The following is a 17120-nucleotide window of genomic DNA, read 5'->3' on the forward strand; positions in this document are numbered from 1 at the left end:
GGTCACTCAGATGCAGAACTCATCAGAGAGTCATCAAAACTGTGGGATATAACGAGCCATGCACCTGTGTGACCATGGTCAGATTTCTGTCCACTGGAAGTAACATAGAAGTTTTCTATGGAATGACAACAAGCAGAGATCTAGAAAACTGTGAGGAATTGATAGAAAAAGTATATTGGAAAACTTTATAGCTTTTCATTATACAAACAAAAATATTTATTTACTCAAATGGGAATACCCCTTTAAGTTGTGTGTCTCGTGACCTGCTTGCTGACTGTCTCCATTTACAGTCAGCTGAATTGTTATTACACTCTGATGTGTAACACAAGCCAGAACAAAGTATTACGACAACAGTCATGCACCCTATTTCCCATGTAATCTAATGTCTGAAGACTCCTGCATGAGAGCATTTATTATCAGAAATCCCTTGTGTATAAGAGTAAACCCATTAAATGCTGGTAATTCTCCTGTGTTCACATATGTGTGTTTTCCATCTGCACTTTCAGATTACTCCTGTGCACTACAGAGGGATATCTTACTGCAAGGACGTCTCTACCTGTCTGAAAACTGGATATGCTTCTACAGTAACATCTTCCGCTGGGAGACTCTGGTTAGTGTCATACGTTTCCCTCTGAAACATCTGGGTTTCCATTGATTGTCAACCAGTCACTGAAATATCGGGGAAATTAGTCCTTTTTTTAACTTGCTAACACTGCACAATACAATATGTGCTGTGTTACTGCGTTCTCCAGTTTTCGTGGAATTTACCCTTTTCCCTCTTTAAGTCAACAGTGTCTATTGCAGCAGATCCTCTGGACTTCCCTCTGTACAGGGTAAATAGGTCATCTGATAGCCGAGGATAATGACTTCTGTGCTACAAGAGTAAAGTTTGTGCTGTAGAAATTTTTAAGATAGGTTTGGGTTCCTTACAACTGGCAACATTGACTGTGTAACCTGCCATATTTTTTAGGTCCACCCTTACCATGGCCCTATATTTTCTCAACTTTTTAATTGGGATAGTTTATCACTTAACCAATTTGACCCAGTGGGATAGATCAAGGGGTTTCAGAATGTAACCCTTCATCAGAAATTACCTTGTGAAATAACATAAGCAGATATGAGATGTCTTATCACTCAGTGTTATTACACTTTACTGTGCGGTTACAATAACATTAGTTATGATGTAATGACAGTATAAAAAGTATATAAAGATGTAACCCCATTCTGCTCCATTCAGCACTTCTTTACTGGAGGAAAAAAAGCACATGATCCAAATCTATATTATCTTTATAGGCTTCAGATTTTTGAGTCAAGAATCAGTTTGGAATTTTTTTTAGGGACACTAAAACAGGGAATGCACCTTTACAGACTGGAGTCTAGATCTTCTGTCTCCTTTCTCTATTCTAAATCTCTTTCGTTACATTATTTGATCAAACATTTCAAACTATGGTTCTATACCTGTGACTAAGATTAAAATTATCAGTACATTTTGGGTTAGTTTCATTGAAGTTTAGTCCTATATAAGGATTTTTATTTTCGTTTTACTAGCTGACAGTTCGCTTAAAAGACATCTGCTCAATGACTAAGGAGAAGACAGCAAGACTCATTCCCAATGCAATCCAGCTTTGCACCGACACTGAAAAGGTGAGAGCACCAGGTGACTCTGTCTCAAAGAACTGCTCCTAGATTGGGGAAATATCCGACTTTCCTAACAATGTCATCATTATGCAGCACTTTTTTACATCATTCGGGGCTCGCGATCGAACCTACATGATGATGTTCCGTCTCTGGCAGAACGCTTTACTTGACAAGGTAACTATCTTCATCTTCAGCTTGTCGCTTTGTCCCCCCACCGCCCATATGCTGATAGCTTGCTGTGCTCCTTGCAGCCATTGTGTCCGAAAGAACTGTGGCATTTTGTCCACCAGTGTTACGGCAATGAGCTGGGCCTGACAAGTGATGATGAAGATTATGTTCCACCAGACGATGACTTCAACACCATGGGGTAAGTGATTTTTTTCATGACCACTTTATCCTTGGGCACAATTTACGCTTGATTGTTGGGGTTAGAGATTTTTTTTTATATGTAGTTGTATAATGTAGTTTATAATATACATAATATATTAATGTATAATAGTTGAAATGTTAATATTTTGTTACCTTTAGCTGTAGTTGCCTTTACTTTTAGGTATTTTTTTTAACTGGCTTGCCTTTTGTACTCAGCTATTGTGAAGAAATCCCAGTGGAGGATGTAGAAGTAAATGACAATTCTTCAAAAAGTAGTGGGGATATTAAACCAGAAACAAACTGCAACCTACAGGAACCGTCTCTTACAAGTAGTAATGTGCCATCCACCACCAGTAGTGACCCCCCCACGGTAGGTACCCTTTCTGCTCAAGGGCATGTATACCAGCAGAATAACACAGTTAAAGGTGCACAGTAAGCTTCACTTGATATTAAATGATTACATTGGTAGTGCATAAAATGATTTTTACTTTAACCTTATGTTATATTACTTAAGTGTATTATACATTTATCAAAATATTATTTTACCACCTATACAAATATTACTTTACTCCATTTTAATTGTTTACCGTTTCTATCAAAAGCAGGTAAATTTGTACCTAGTAATATGATGGGTAGATCTATGTTAATTTACAGTGTAAACTTTGTGGCATGAGTCGTAATTGGCAAACTCACTCTCTCAATAGTTTGACGGGGGCCTTCTTGATGACATTGACAGCTCATTAGAGAGGGAAATGCTTATTGCAAACCTTGAGGAGCAGAAGGTGGAACTTCTTCCGCCAGTCACTTCTCCATCCTTGGATTTTAACGATAATGAAGACCTGCCCACTGAGCTCAGCGACTCTTCTGAAACACATGATGAAGGTAAACATATTTATATTAAAAGTATACCTATAATAATATTTTATGTAATATATTGATTAAGATGAAGTGGCCTGATCTTCAGCCAGAGGTCTGTCGTTCACTTTCCCTGGCCATGGGCTTACGTAGTAAATGAAATATATAGAAAACTGGGGGAAGTAGGATAATGTAGCTGCAGTGTTTCTCACTCATTGTTCAGCAATTTTGAATATAATGTTGCCTTGTGTCACTGTTTTCAGTCACAACCCATTTGCATCTTGGCTGCCCGTAGCACATACTGTAAGTTTGGTACTCTTTTAAGTTTTCAGTCATTACATTTTATCCTTCAGGTGAAGTACAAGCGTTTTATGAGGACCTAAATGGCCGGCAGTATATCAATGAGGTCTTCAGCTTCAGTGTGGACAAGCTGTTCAGTCTGCTGTTCACTGAATCTCAGTTCCAGAGGGATTTCATGGAACAGAGGAGGTTTACAGGTGAGACAATGTGATGATTTAAACTAGTCATATAGGGGTTTTCCAGGAATTCTGTAATCCCTATGGGGGCTGTGGCAGCAGTGGAAAAAAAAAATTAGTGTACCTACATGCTCTGTTTCCAGCGTCACTACGGTATCTTCTGGTCCTTCAGAACCTGGCCAAAACTTTTGACTAGCCCTGGCAGGTCCTGTGACTACCACCCCCCCCCCCCTCCGAGCATTTCTGCTATTTGAAAGGAGCCCAAGAGCAGAGTACCTCAATACCACACCGGAACTGGGATATTGAGCTGAAAAATGTCCTGGTCCTTACTGGGTTTTACCGAACACACTTTAATGACTGTATTTTTATTTAAGAAGAGTCACTCACTTTTAGAAAGTTACTTTTGTACAGTTTTTCAGTTTTTCTCCTTTAAAGCTCTTCCATTGTGTCACATTTTTCGGATTCTTGGATGTTGTGATTATCCTCTTGCTAACTTATTAGGGTGGGTGTACTTTCTTTTTGCATTTCAAATCTATTTTGGAATATAATCTACAGAATTATTAATTGAAAAAAATAATGTATGGATTCAATTTTTTACTTTATGAATAACTTTTTTCTAACAGAAGTTATATTTCATCCGTGGAAAAAGGAAGAAAATGGAAATCAGACACGGGTTATTTTATACACCATTGCTCTGACAAATCCTTTGGCGCCGAAATCAGCAACTGTTACAGAAACGCAGGTGAGGGAATTTCCATGACCGCTGGTGTGGTATTGGATGCATACATTCCGATATTTTACCCAATATTTGCATTCTGATAACTTTATTTCAGACACTGTACAAAGCCAGTCAGGAAAGCGAATGTTACGTTATTGACGCAGAAGTACTGACACATGATATCCCTTATCATGATTACTTCTATACCATCAACCGATACACGCTGACCAGAGTTGCCCGGAACAAGAGTCGGTTAAGGTACAGTCCAGTTCAGATTTGTGCATGTTTCAATCACTAATCTGAAGACCATTCCATATACATTCAATTCACTGTTTGATTCATAGGATTTCAACAGAGCTCCGTTACCGAAAACAGCCATGGGGGCTTGTTAAGACATTTATTGAGAAGAACTTCTGGAGTGGTCTTGATGAATATTTTCATCATTTAGGTTAGTATGATTGAATTGTGATCTGAATGTGGTCAAAAACTGAAAAACATGCACTGTTTGGTTGTATTCAGAGGTTGAAGATAGGTATTTATCCAATCTATTGTTTACACAGTTTGTTATATTGTATGAAACTTTCAGAACTATTAATTATTCAATGTTACAAACTATTCCTTATCCACAGTATATAAGACAACTTGCACAACTCATGACAAGTGGGGTCCTCGGATTCCCTTAATGAATAGATAGACTCCGCAGCCATTCCATTCACTTCTGTAGGACAGCTATCTTCTACAGTCTTATTAAGACATAAAGATTATATGACCAGATTCATTTGTTATGTTTTTGCTTGAAAAACACAGTTCTATGTGAATGCCTGAGAATGAATGAGTAGGAATTAACTTGAGATAACATGAATGTCCCTTTAAACTTAATTTTGTACAAGAACAAAAACCCTTTAAATAGCCCTCTTTCATTTCCTTAGTTCCCCTTTTTTCTGACTTTTTCACTGTTGATCATATTTCTTCTTAGTTTTTTTAAATTATACATATATTTGTAATGTATTCCTTAATCTTAACCAAGTAACTTGTTACCTGCACTTAGAGCCTTGCATTACACATAGAGTATACCCTTGATACGATGTGCAGCAGCGTACTCTATACAGTCTTACAGTTTGATCATCAAGCGCCTTTTTGAGGCCTCTAATGAGATCAGGCTGTCACATTCTGACATAAAACAGCAAGTGAAGCCTAGTCCTTACATAGATCTTACCAAATTGCAGATTACTGTTGAACATGACCCTTTTCTACTAATGATGTCCTCTTCATTATGTGAAACATTCATGTGAAACATACAGTTTGCAATCATTTTAGAATAATTCACCCGTAGAAGCATCACACACTGCACAGCCTTTCAGTCAGGATCTAGAATTTGTTTCTTAGAACACTGGATCATTGTAATCTGCTGATTTGAATCTGCAATAATAAAGCTGTATGCACATGTATGTCATTTTTGAGGTTGTGATGAGCAATGGGATAGTGCTGTATAATGTTGTACAGACATAACAATATTCAATTGCTGTATATTGATTATTTCATTATTTTTTAAGAGAATGAACTGACCAAAGCAGAGACTGCTTACCTGTCTGATCTACATCGACAGTCCCCCAAAGAAAAAAGTAGCAAGATCAGCACCTCTACACGCCGCAGGAAGCGTCCTCATACTCACTTAAGGATCCCTCATCTGCAGGAAGTGCTTAGCCCGGTCACCACTCCCACAGATGAAGAGCGGCAACATCGAGTACGACATGTAGCAGGTCAGAAGACATTAAATCTTCTCTATATATTTTTCTCGCTGCTTTTGTTTTTTGTTGCCATTTGTTTTCATGCATTGTGAACCTCGGGAATGCTTTGGCTACAATGATGCAGAAACATATCTTGTTTAATCCCTAATTTGAGTGGTTTTGCTGAACAAAAAATCATAAAATTATCAGGAAGCTCTGTGTATTATGGCGCTGTGTTTATGAATGGCAGGCAGCGTGCAACCCAGCTTTCCCAAGGTTCTGAATTTTATAATTGTTTTTTGAGCAATGTATGTTTGGTTCACAATGCATGAAAACAAATGGTAAATTTTCTTTTAAGAGGACCTGTGGTGGTGATGTGGAACATTAAATTACCCACAGGTCCTTATGGACTGAGGTTCAGAGTCCCAAACCACCCTTTAGCTAGTCCTTCTGTGCCTGGTATTAAAAAACACCTTAATAAGTGCCTAGGGATGGGTCCAATGATGGGCATCTGACCCATCTCTGGTGCTCCCAGTACCTGCACAATAATTCAGTGAAGCCAGAGCAGTACACCTCAGCTTCATTGTGCAAGCGCTGTATCCACAGCACTTGCGCAGTAAAGTCAGAGTAGTACGCTGATTTTACTATGCGACTGCACTAGTAGGGGGGGGTGGGGGTCTGGTGGCGGGCAGCTCTGGAACAAGGTAAGCATCATTAAGCATAGTTCTCAAATATAAGAAGGCCATGGATAACAAATGTGTAAGTGCCTCTGGTTTATCCATGCTTCATTTTAATGTTAGATTTCCCCTGATTATTTTTATTAGTCTTTCATCACCTGATGTAATGTATAATCTATAGATTACATCAGGTTTTAAATCAATGGGATTTCAGTCTACCATGAACACTGTGTCCACACGCAAATCAGTGAAAGTTCCATTTGTGGTGTCACATAAGTTAATAATAAATAATCAACCAGAATGAAGTAAAAAACAAAACACATTACTTGTAGTAAAATATCTATACAAAATTATTGATTGAAATAAATTGAAATAAATATAAAACGTTAATAAGTATCAATTTAAAATCTATCACCACAATAAATGTATAAAAGAATCTTTCCAGCTTTAGGTGAGAGACAAAACCCCCACTAGCAAAGCTTTGCAACAAGTCCTTAAAATTCATGTTCTAGGGCCAACTGCGTGGAGTGACAATCATCTATGGCTACCTCAGTAATGGCCTAGATGCAGCTGCTTTTAAAGGTATACCAAGAGCTGAAATATCCAATGAGGACTTAAGGACACCTGATTACAGACGACCCCCTAGTTACAGACAGTCCTCTCTGCCCACTGTGACCCCTGTTGAAGCTCTCTGGATGCTTTACTTTAGTCCCAGGCTGCAAAGATCAGCTGTAAGGTGTCTGTAATGAAGTTTTATTGATAGTCCTTGACAGCACAAAATTTAGAAAACCCAATCGTCACTGGGACAAAATAATTATTTGTCTAGAGATATAATTATAAAATATTTAAGTTCTGACTTGCATACAAATTCAACTTAAACATACCGATAGGACCTATCTTGAACGTAACCAGGGGACTGCCTGTAATTGACTCCGCTGTGACATTGTTTTACTTGAACCTGCTCATTCGCTATCACAACTTACCCATTAAACAAAAATCTGATGTAAATACTTTTGTGTAAAAACTACAAAAGTGCTTAAGGAATGATACCTTTATTGGCTAACCAGAAAAATTATATTTGGTGCAAGCTTTCAGGGCACACAGGCCCCTTCTTCAGGCATGGATACAAATGAAGCACTGAGAGAAAAACACAATATTTGAGGGATGTTACAACAAGATAATTAGTACATATGGTGAGACTCAATTAAGATAAGCTGGGGCAATAAAACTAGAGGTTATGTTACACAGAGAAGGGTGATGGGCAGAGGGTGGGGGGCTAGGATGGCAGGGGTCTGGAGTTAGTCTCTTGTGGGGATTGAAGCGAGTCCATGTAATGGGCCATAAACCCAGGTGCAATATTGAGGCCTTGTGTCAGTGACTGGAAGGTCATCATCAGTTTGAACTCCCAGGTTTTCCTTTCTCTGTTGTCCTTAAAGTCCCCTTTCAGTATTAGGACCTTTAAATCTTCCACGCTGTGGCCTGGTCCAGAAAAGTCTTTTCCCACAGGTGTGTCCATCCCCTCACTTATGGTGTGTCTGTGAGAATTCATCCTGCTCTGAAGTTTTTGTTGGGTCTCCCCAATGTATATATTATTTGTGTGACACCTCATGCACAGTATCATGTACACAACATTAGAGGATCTACAGGAGAATGTACTTAATTAAACAATTAAGTAGAGAGGGAAATAGATTGAGAAAACAAAAGCCTTGCATTAGCCCTTTATACCGCAATCTGAGGTAAAATAAATAGAGCCAAATACAGTTTGCCCTGTAATAAAAATATTCCAGGTGGTGCTTTAAATACGGTTTATGAGCTTTTTTAGTCACTTTCTCATATTCTGTGGTTAGGACGTTACCTGATACACCGAGGCGGCAGAATCTCAGATGGTAGTTGAAAGGGATATCTGGTTTTGTGTATACAAATAGGGGCTACAACTTCTCTGTATTATTTGTGTCTCTTTTCAACACCCGTTTCTAGATCTTTGTTTGCTGACAGACCATATACACATCAGTGCTAGGATATGTTGATGAAGGGCTTATTAGCTAAACCAAGATTTTTACAGCTCCGGAAGCCTTTATGGTGGTGTCTACCGTAGTAGAGGAAACTGCACTATAGCCATTAGCTAGGCCTGACCATAGGGTAACTACCTCCACTAGATGGCACTATACAGCTTACTTCTGAAATATCCTTTTCCCAGGGAGCGTTGCTAGGCCTATATGAAATGCACACCATGTTCCCTATGAGAGATCCTATGAAGTCCTATTGGTGTTAATAAAATAATACATTTACAAATACTAGGTCAGGTTGGTGCTATGGACATTGCTGACTGCATCCACAAGCTGGAATTCTGTCCAGATAGTTTCCAGATGACAAAGGATTTAAGGAGATGAGATGAGAGCAGAAAGTTTTCACTTCTGTTGAAATTTTTTTTTTAATCTGACTTGTGCAGTTTAGAAATCTTTGATAGCAAACTATTTAACTACAAAAAAAGAAACTCTCAGAAGTGTATGTGGAAATATACAGCTACAGCTGCCAGTCGCAGTATATTGTGAAACTGACTCTTCCATCACAAATCATCCACTGTAAATGGAAATATAAACTGCATGTCTGTACAATACTGGATATCATACTGCAATGTACAATGTGGCTCAATTTCTTCTAGGTTCCACTCAGACGCGACATGTTCCTGAAGAAAAACATAGCCAGCTTCAAAGCATCTCTAAACTCCTGCTGGTGATCAGCTGCGTGTACGTAACTAATGGATAAATGTTTGTCTATATGTACACTGGTTGCGTTTATATATACATATATACATATATACATATATATATATATATATATATATATATATATATATATATATAACCTCAATAACGTGATATGCAACTGTATATGTAATATACATCTGAAATATATAATGTAAGGAGTCCCTTTTCCTTGCTAAATAGCAGCACCAAAATATAATGATGATTACAGTGGGCAAGCAGTGTCTCTTTGTATCATATAGTCTATGAGTCTTGGAGTCCTGTCCTCAGCACAGGCATGGGTATGTGCAGCCGACCTTAAAGAGGACCTGTCACCCTCAAAAATGGCACTAGGAGCAGCTTACTAAAGTACGCAGCTCCTAGTGCTAAAACAAATGCAGCAGTGTTACAATGATAGCGTTATCAGAAACCTCCGATAACGCTAACAAACACCACTGCGCTGGACACTGGAAACGCTGGACCGATCTCAAAACGGTTTGGTGTATTCATGAGGGGGCAGTCCGAGGTTCTGCCTCTTCACCGGACTGCCGCCACCCTCTCCATAGGCCAGAGGTGACTAGCATTGTAACACTGATCAGTGAAAAACTCATTGCACGTGTATGTGTTTCAGTGCAATGCGTTTTTGATCCATCTCTATAGACTTGAATGTTGCGTTTTGATGCACTTTCAAAAGTGGAGCATGCTGAGATTTTCACACATGTTAAAATAAAGCCTTAGGTATGTGCTAAGGATATATAATACACTCCATGTATTCACACTACAGAACCCTGCTGTAGATGAGCAACCCTTTAAAATGCACAAGATGTATGTATTAGAATTTCTACCTTGTATTCCGCCTCATACATACAATATTCTAAGCGGTAGGGGTAAGGTCACGCCTCTAAATGTGTTTTTCGGGATTGTTTTCTTGCAGTCTGGTGCTGTTGGTCATGCTGAATGTCATGCTGTTTTACAAGCTGTGGATGTTGGAATATAGCACGCAAGCACTTACCACGTGGCAGGGCCTCCGAATACAGGAAAGGTACTTACACTAGGATGAAATTCTCCTAATAGTAAGATCCCACTATGTTTCTCATTTTAACCCTGATTTTCTTTTTATGTAGCTCAGTCCCCCAGTCACAAGCTGAATGGACCCAGCTGCTAGAGACTCAACAGAAACACCATGACTCTGAGCTGCAGAAGTGGAGACAGATCATTAAGTCATCTGTGATGTTGCTGGACCAGGTATGAATGATAACCTTCACCATCCATGCTCCTATGCTATGAATGTCTGTATGTAACCCTACAGTCTTGTATCTTTTATTTTCTCCCTGAATGATACTTGAGTGTGTCAGAAAGATGCATGCAGTGGTTTTCCAGTCCCAGAAAAGAGCAATGTATTTTTATAACATATTAAGCACTACCTAACTGTGCAGCTTCCCAGTTTCCCACCTGTGTCTGAACTTCCTGGTCCAGTAATAATGACCACCTAGGATTCCAGCAGACCTTGTTGAGATGTCATTGAATTAAGAAATACAGAGCAGTGGGATATAGGGCTGCAATATAGGAGCAGTCAAGAATGATAATTGTTTTCTGGTTATTTTTTTCTTTCCTGCCAAAACGTTCCCAGTTAATTTCTCCAGGGCAGACAACCCCTTTAACAATATTCGCAGTTGGATACGTTTGGACAGAATTGCTGTCACAACAGTTGAAGAGGGTCAAAGATTCAGCTTATCTCTTTGACAAATGTAATGTCAGTTCACAGTGACCTTGTCTGGAACATTGTATCTAATTGCTGTCTAGGATGGTTATGTTAAAATTTCCAAAATTCTTTTACATTTTATTGAATAGTAAATGCAAAATGTATTCCTTATTTCATGTTAGTTTATGTTCAGAGTGCAGTTTCCATTGTCATTGATGTGGACTGTGTGCGTCGTTTGAGGTTCTCAGTCTCTGATGTGTAACTATATTTCCCTCTCCAGATGAAGGACTCCTTGATAAACCTTCAGAATGGAATTGTTTCTCGAGACATTGGCTCAGAGTCGGAGGATAAACCATACCAATGAAGGTCCGGAAAAGGGACAGAAGGAGATAGTGTGCAATATATGTATAGAGAAGATTTATATGTAGATACATATATATATATATATATGTATACTATGAATACAAATTTATATTCTAGAATGAAATTTAAAGGCCAGCGGCTGCAAAGAGGTGTTGTCGCCTCCAGCTGCTGAAGACTATTGACTTGCCGATGCTGGAAATGGTGGACTTTATTTTCTCAGCATTGCTGTTGTGAAGAAAGACTAGCGCAGCACTTCCTCTATTTGAGGACTTTTCTCAACTCATTGTACAATTCTGCGCCATTGCTCTACCTCCGACACCCGCAAACCTTGCTGGTGTCAGCCTGACGCTGCCCGGCACTACAGAGGTCTATGCTGGTGCCCAAGAGGATAGGTGCTGAGGAGACAAACAGAGGCACCCCAGATCTAGGAGTACAAGAGGAGTTAGGAGCAAAAGGCACAATCGCTCCAAACGGTTGTCTGGTTTCATCACAAACTCTTGGACAAAACCGTGAAGAACTCCACTGCCAGCGAGCACTTGTCCAACCAACCTCGACAGTGCTGAATCTGAGAAGTGTCCTGTCTCCTATATGGAGCAATACATGGGAGAAGTGAATTTTTATAATATTTTTGTTTTTTTTCTCAGTAATTTAAAGCTTGAATATTAGGGATTTATTTGTCTTACTTTTCAAATGTATGTTAATTCCTTCTTTGGAATAAGCTGGGGTGCCTACAGCTCTTCTTCAAGTAGCAGCTGCAGGGTTTTAAATTGTTTCCGAGGAACCTTGTCACACCAATGTTTGGTGGTTACAAATTAGTAATTTATTTATTTAATTTTTTTTCTGGACTCCAGTGAGTTTCATCAGTGGTGGTTCTTCCTAAATACAATGAGGGACAATGTTATTTTTGGAGTAAGGTCTTTGGTTTGATGGTTAGTGGACTGCGGACCATACTGGTACTTTTACTGTAGCATATATACACAGAATCATAAAATTTTTATCAGTTTGATTGGAAAACCTATTTGGTCAATTATATCCAATTAGAAAAAATACTCTTCAAACCAGAATGATATAATAGTACATTGTTGATTTCCATTAGACATGGGACAAATCTCAGAGGAGTTTCCTGAGAGTTGTCCCTACATCCCACATTGTATTTAGTGTTCGAAGGCGATATTTCAAAATGCCACCCTGCCCCCTAGCTACTACAAATGACTGTTCATCTGAATATGAATGTGTCCCATTTGGCGAAAAAAAAACAATCTGAAAAGATAAGGGAATGCTGCTAGAAACTATTGGGAATCTTTAGACTTTGATGTAGATCAGCCGGTTGTGAAAGAGGGGTTTTGCTTTGTTTCTTGACTACTGCACCTTTAGAAAGGGCTTTCTGTTGACCAGCGGGCTTTGGTTGACACTGCCATATATCTGCTTATTGGAAGTGAGGGTGCTCTGCCTGGTAGCTTGCTGCCTGTGTTGTGTAATGAAGGCAGAGTAGATTGGGATCAGGGGTGTACGGCATTTTTCATTTTTTATCATATTTATTGCGCCATTACTGGAAACCCATCACACCGCTCTTAAAGAGTGAGTTTAGATGTTGCTTTATTCTTTATTGGTTTCTGCATCTATGCATCCTACCTCTACAGTCTGTTCCTTAAGGCATGTGTAAACCATAACAGCCCCTTTTCTATTCTTCTAGTGCATTTAAAAAAATGATCATTTCAAAAATCTGTCCAAGTAGTTCCACTTACCAAATATTCTTCCTCCGGTTATTGTGAGCTTACAGCTCCTATGCAGATATCTGCCTCCAGGGTTACAAATGAGGTGTATAGTGTTAGCTCCACTTTTTTAAGAAAGCGATGTTTTGAGAAGAATTTGTAGTGTTGCTTAAGAATTCTTTTTAATGAACTTGCACTTGAACATTATGAAATTGGGTTGAAAAGAAGTACACAAACACTTTGCAACAGATGGTGATGCTCACACAAGAACTGCCACTGAAATGCAACATCTGAACGTAGTTGTAGGCCAAGTTATCTAAACGGCACATTGTGTCACAAAATCATGCTTGTTCTTCCAAATCCATTAAGCGTTTCTGTAACTCCAAAGAAAGGTACAGTCATTCTGCTCACTCCCCTGTCTGGCTGGTCCTTGGATCTAAAGGTTAGAGCAGACTGAAGGATTGGGACTTGAGTATATAGGGACGTGAACACGGCTACTATTGCAGACATCCTGGACTACTGTATTTATGGTTATTTATTTATTATGATGGTTTTGTAATTGATCATGCTTAACCCCTTCTCAGCATCCATGACCCTCCCCTGCCTAGATCTTGTATTTTGCATTGAAGCTCTTGATTCTTTTTTAATGATTTCATATTATATAGGCATTTCAGACCTAAGATGTTTGGATCCCCCTAGGAGGTTCCTTACCTACCTGTGCACAAGTTTAGAATATATATTTATGTTGCATCTGATTATTTAGAATCTGTGGGTAAGAACTGAAAATATCCTATTTTTTATACAAAAATATATTCTACCTTTACAATGCGTTTTATTCCCTATGCATGGGTATTGATCAAATCCAAGGAGTCCCTTATAGGCGTTCTGTCAGTTTAGGTTTGCTGATGATTGTATAAAAGCTTGCCTTGTGAAGAAGCATCCAACTCACTGAATTTCGACCTGCACTTTTATCTGGGACATGACATGATGCATTGGGACACAGCGACCTGATAAGCGAGTGACTGCATTTCTCCTCCATGTCCCAGTTAATGTTTCCCTTCTGCTTGCCTCCCATGCTGGGATATTGTCCAGCCCCACAGCTGAGCTAATACTAATGACAATGCGGAGTATGAATGTAACCCTTTCTTCGTCTTGCTTTTAATAATTATGCTGCTATTTTTGCTTTGCCTTTGTTGTGCTCATGCAATCTTCCTGTCCTTTGGCTGTATCCCCAGAATTTTTTTTCCACATGTTTAGTATATTTGGGGGAAAGGGCACCGCGTTGACACGTCTGGGTGATAGAATTTATTCTGCACAATAGGATGCTGCATGCCAACACGTAGCAGAAGAATTGTCACCATGATAGGAGATTGTGCTTCTCAATGGAGTCTGTTTGGGAGCTAGAACTTTACCTAATGCCCATAGAGAGTTCATGAACGATTACCGTAGTGTATCTAATGGCATGCACTGTCCTGTGATGATAATATCCTGCTATTTATTTAGATCAACCCCATTCCACGGTGGTGTGTACAGGAAAATACACTTACCACTGCATACAGCCCAGGGACACCATTAGTATTTAATGTATTTGTGGAATCCTACATGAATTCATGAAGATTATTCAAACTCTCTGTAGATCTGACCAACCAGTGCAAAACTATATCTATCGGTATGACCTTTCATGGCATGATGGTAGTAGAATTATTGATGCTGGTGTTGCATCAAAACCAAAATAACTGCAAAGCCCTGCTATCCTGTGCCCAGTATCCCTGGCACTTTATCTCAACATTTCTTACAAATTTCATGGTGGGCACAGGAGGATACAGGTACTTGTAGATCTATGTTGTCCAACTACAACTACCAGCATCTTCATTGAATTTAAGGTTTTTATCATTGTCCTAGCGGCCTAAATTAACAGAAGATATTACAGTCATATAACATATTTTGGTGGCTTTATTGGACCGGCTGTAGAATGGGTCGTAAACTTTTATGCCACTCAAGTTGTCTCTTTTGGACATGTTACCAGTCTTCGGTGCTTCTAGTCCCATGGGACCAGAGGAGCCAATTTCATGTCCATTGTACATGTACCCAGACTTCGGCAGTCACATCTGAATAAATGGCATGAGACCCACTACATTGTATGAAGGGACCCGAAGCACCAGGGACAGAGAGCAGCTACAGGAGCCCTAAATGTCAACCGCAGAATTTCACCAAATTTCAATTCTGGAAAGTTTCATGATCCTAGCAACATCTGCCTGTTTTCAAAAAGCATGGTGTGGAAATGTGACTTTGGTGTATATACAGATGAGATATCCGTGTTCTTCCAACCCGGCATAGTGGCATGTAGCTATATCCTTGTTTTCCACCCTTTTGCCCCATCCTTCCTTGTTGCCAGTGCTTTGTGGATCCATAGTCATAGCACTTGTCCTGCATATCTTGCTCAGGCTATCTTTCTAATAGACTGCTCTAATACTCTTTCTTTCATACCCTGAGGGCATCTGCATGCTCTTACCACTGGCACGCTGTGCTTCTATTTGCTATTGCTTGAAATTGAAAATTCGGGTGACATGAGGCTAAGTGTAAACAGGGGCATAACTTGAAGATGTATCATATGGACTGAGGAGATATAGGGGGCCCATAAGGCACCTCTTCCTCTTATTAAGAAACCTTTAGTATAACATATACGTGATAGTTAAGGGGCCTGGTACAGATTATGTTTCTGCATGTAAGGTTGCCCAAATGTAAGGGTGCCAGAACTAATGCTTAGACTCCCTTCTAGATACACAATGACACATTGAATTTTGGCAGTGAAATTGCTGCTAGTCTTCCAATTTGGTCACTGCACTATTTGTTCTGAAGTGTTCTGAAGTACTTGCTGCAATACGTCATCACAATGTGGAAGGGGGTGTCATTATCATAAGGCACTTTGTTCATTCTTGCTTATATGTCTTTCTCAACTGATGTCTTTGGATGCAGCAGAGATGAACTGGTCATTTGTTTGAGCTATTTATCGCTATGTAGCAACGCAGATACCACATTGAGTTGTGCCAAATGACAACCTCAGGTCTGCTTCATCTGACATAGTCAACTCTGCTGTTCTTCACATTCCCATTCAATAAACACATGAGAAAATGTTGGTTTCTGCAAGACACAAGCCCTTGTGGTAAGCTTCTTAGTGAAAACTTAGTGAACCTATGTATCTTCTTGGTACACACTATTATTCACTCCACACTTCAGCCTGTAACTAGGTGGAAAGATAACAAGCGGTTTCCCATAAATTGTGTGTCTGCAGCATCGTGTGTGGTCTGGGGTCTTGAGCCGCCTCCATTAATACAGTACAGTTGTCTGGTGCTAATATACTGGAGCCGAGCTAAAACTGAGCGTATTGTTCACCTACAACTCTGCTTATGGTCACCTTGGCATATAATGTTTTATTTTTTATGTTAAAAAAAACATTGTAAATCAGAAATCTTGCTCTATTTATTGTGCTTGCTGCAGAGATGATTCTATATTTTTGTGAATCGTAAGGGAGGTTGGCAATGTACAGTATAGTGGATAACAAGACTATGTTATAAGTCTATTAATCCTGCTTATGCAGAGCATGGAGGGTGCCTATAACTGACAATGTTGCTTTTATGTGGGACTGCTGTCTGCCCTCCATTGGTCAATAGAAGGAATGATGTGCATGCAGAGCTGAAGTGTTAACCGATGTCATGGGCTCTTTTGCACCCACTAGTATAGGGAAGACGCTAGCACCCCCCCATCAAATCGTATGTATAAAAATGTATGATTTTTTATCGAGGAGAAGAATGTACAGTAGACTCATATACCCATTCACCACCACAGAGAAGTCCATTCCAACAGATATATTGCACTTGTGTTACCTGTCAGTCAGGACATCACTACAATCCGCTATGGGGATGTTGGTTGTTCTATGGTGTTATTAAGTTACTGGCCTCTCAAAATGTAAAGATAATATTAAAGAAAAAAAACCTTTGCGCTGTGCGCAGAGGCAATGTGTCCAGGGGGCCTGGTAGCATAGGTATATCAATGGCTTGTCAGCCAAAACTCAATGTGAAATAGCTAGGACAACTCAACTATGAATAAAAATAAATATTCCAATGAGGAATGCCGGTCTC

General features: G+C 39.4%; 1 protein-coding gene across 15 annotated transcripts in view; it reads left to right on the top strand.

Annotated features, from left to right (window-relative positions):
• Positions 1–17110, top strand: part of GRAMD1B (GRAM domain containing 1B) — a 168516-nt gene extending 151406 nt beyond the window's left edge. For 14 of the 15 annotated variants that reach the window (XM_072156518.1, XM_072156519.1, XM_072156520.1 and 11 more), the window contains 15 exons: positions 507–610; positions 1549–1644; positions 1732–1812; positions 1890–2005; positions 2224–2377; positions 2712–2889; positions 3216–3359; positions 3962–4080; positions 4172–4314; positions 4401–4504; positions 5610–5816; positions 9123–9207; positions 10139–10246; positions 10329–10449; positions 11187–17110. In XM_072156518.1, the coding sequence (XP_072012619.1) occupies positions 507–610; positions 1549–1644; positions 1732–1812; positions 1890–2005; positions 2224–2377; positions 2712–2889; positions 3216–3359; positions 3962–4080; positions 4172–4314; positions 4401–4504; positions 5610–5816; positions 9123–9207; positions 10139–10246; positions 10329–10449; positions 11187–11270 (1844 nt within the window). In that variant the 3' untranslated portion in view covers positions 11271–17110. The remainder of the gene's footprint in view (positions 1–506; positions 611–1548; positions 1645–1731; positions 1813–1889; positions 2006–2223; positions 2378–2711; positions 2890–3215; positions 3360–3961; positions 4081–4171; positions 4315–4400; positions 4505–5609; positions 5817–9122; positions 9208–10138; positions 10247–10328; positions 10450–11186) is intronic. The other variant, XM_072156521.1, reaches the window with a different exon arrangement.
• Positions 17111–17120: the final 10 nt, after the last annotated feature.

Source organism: Engystomops pustulosus, chromosome 6, assembly GCF_040894005.1.
Source record: "Engystomops pustulosus chromosome 6, aEngPut4.maternal, whole genome shotgun sequence".
Classification (NCBI taxonomy): domain Eukaryota; kingdom Metazoa; phylum Chordata; class Amphibia; order Anura; family Leptodactylidae; genus Engystomops; species Engystomops pustulosus.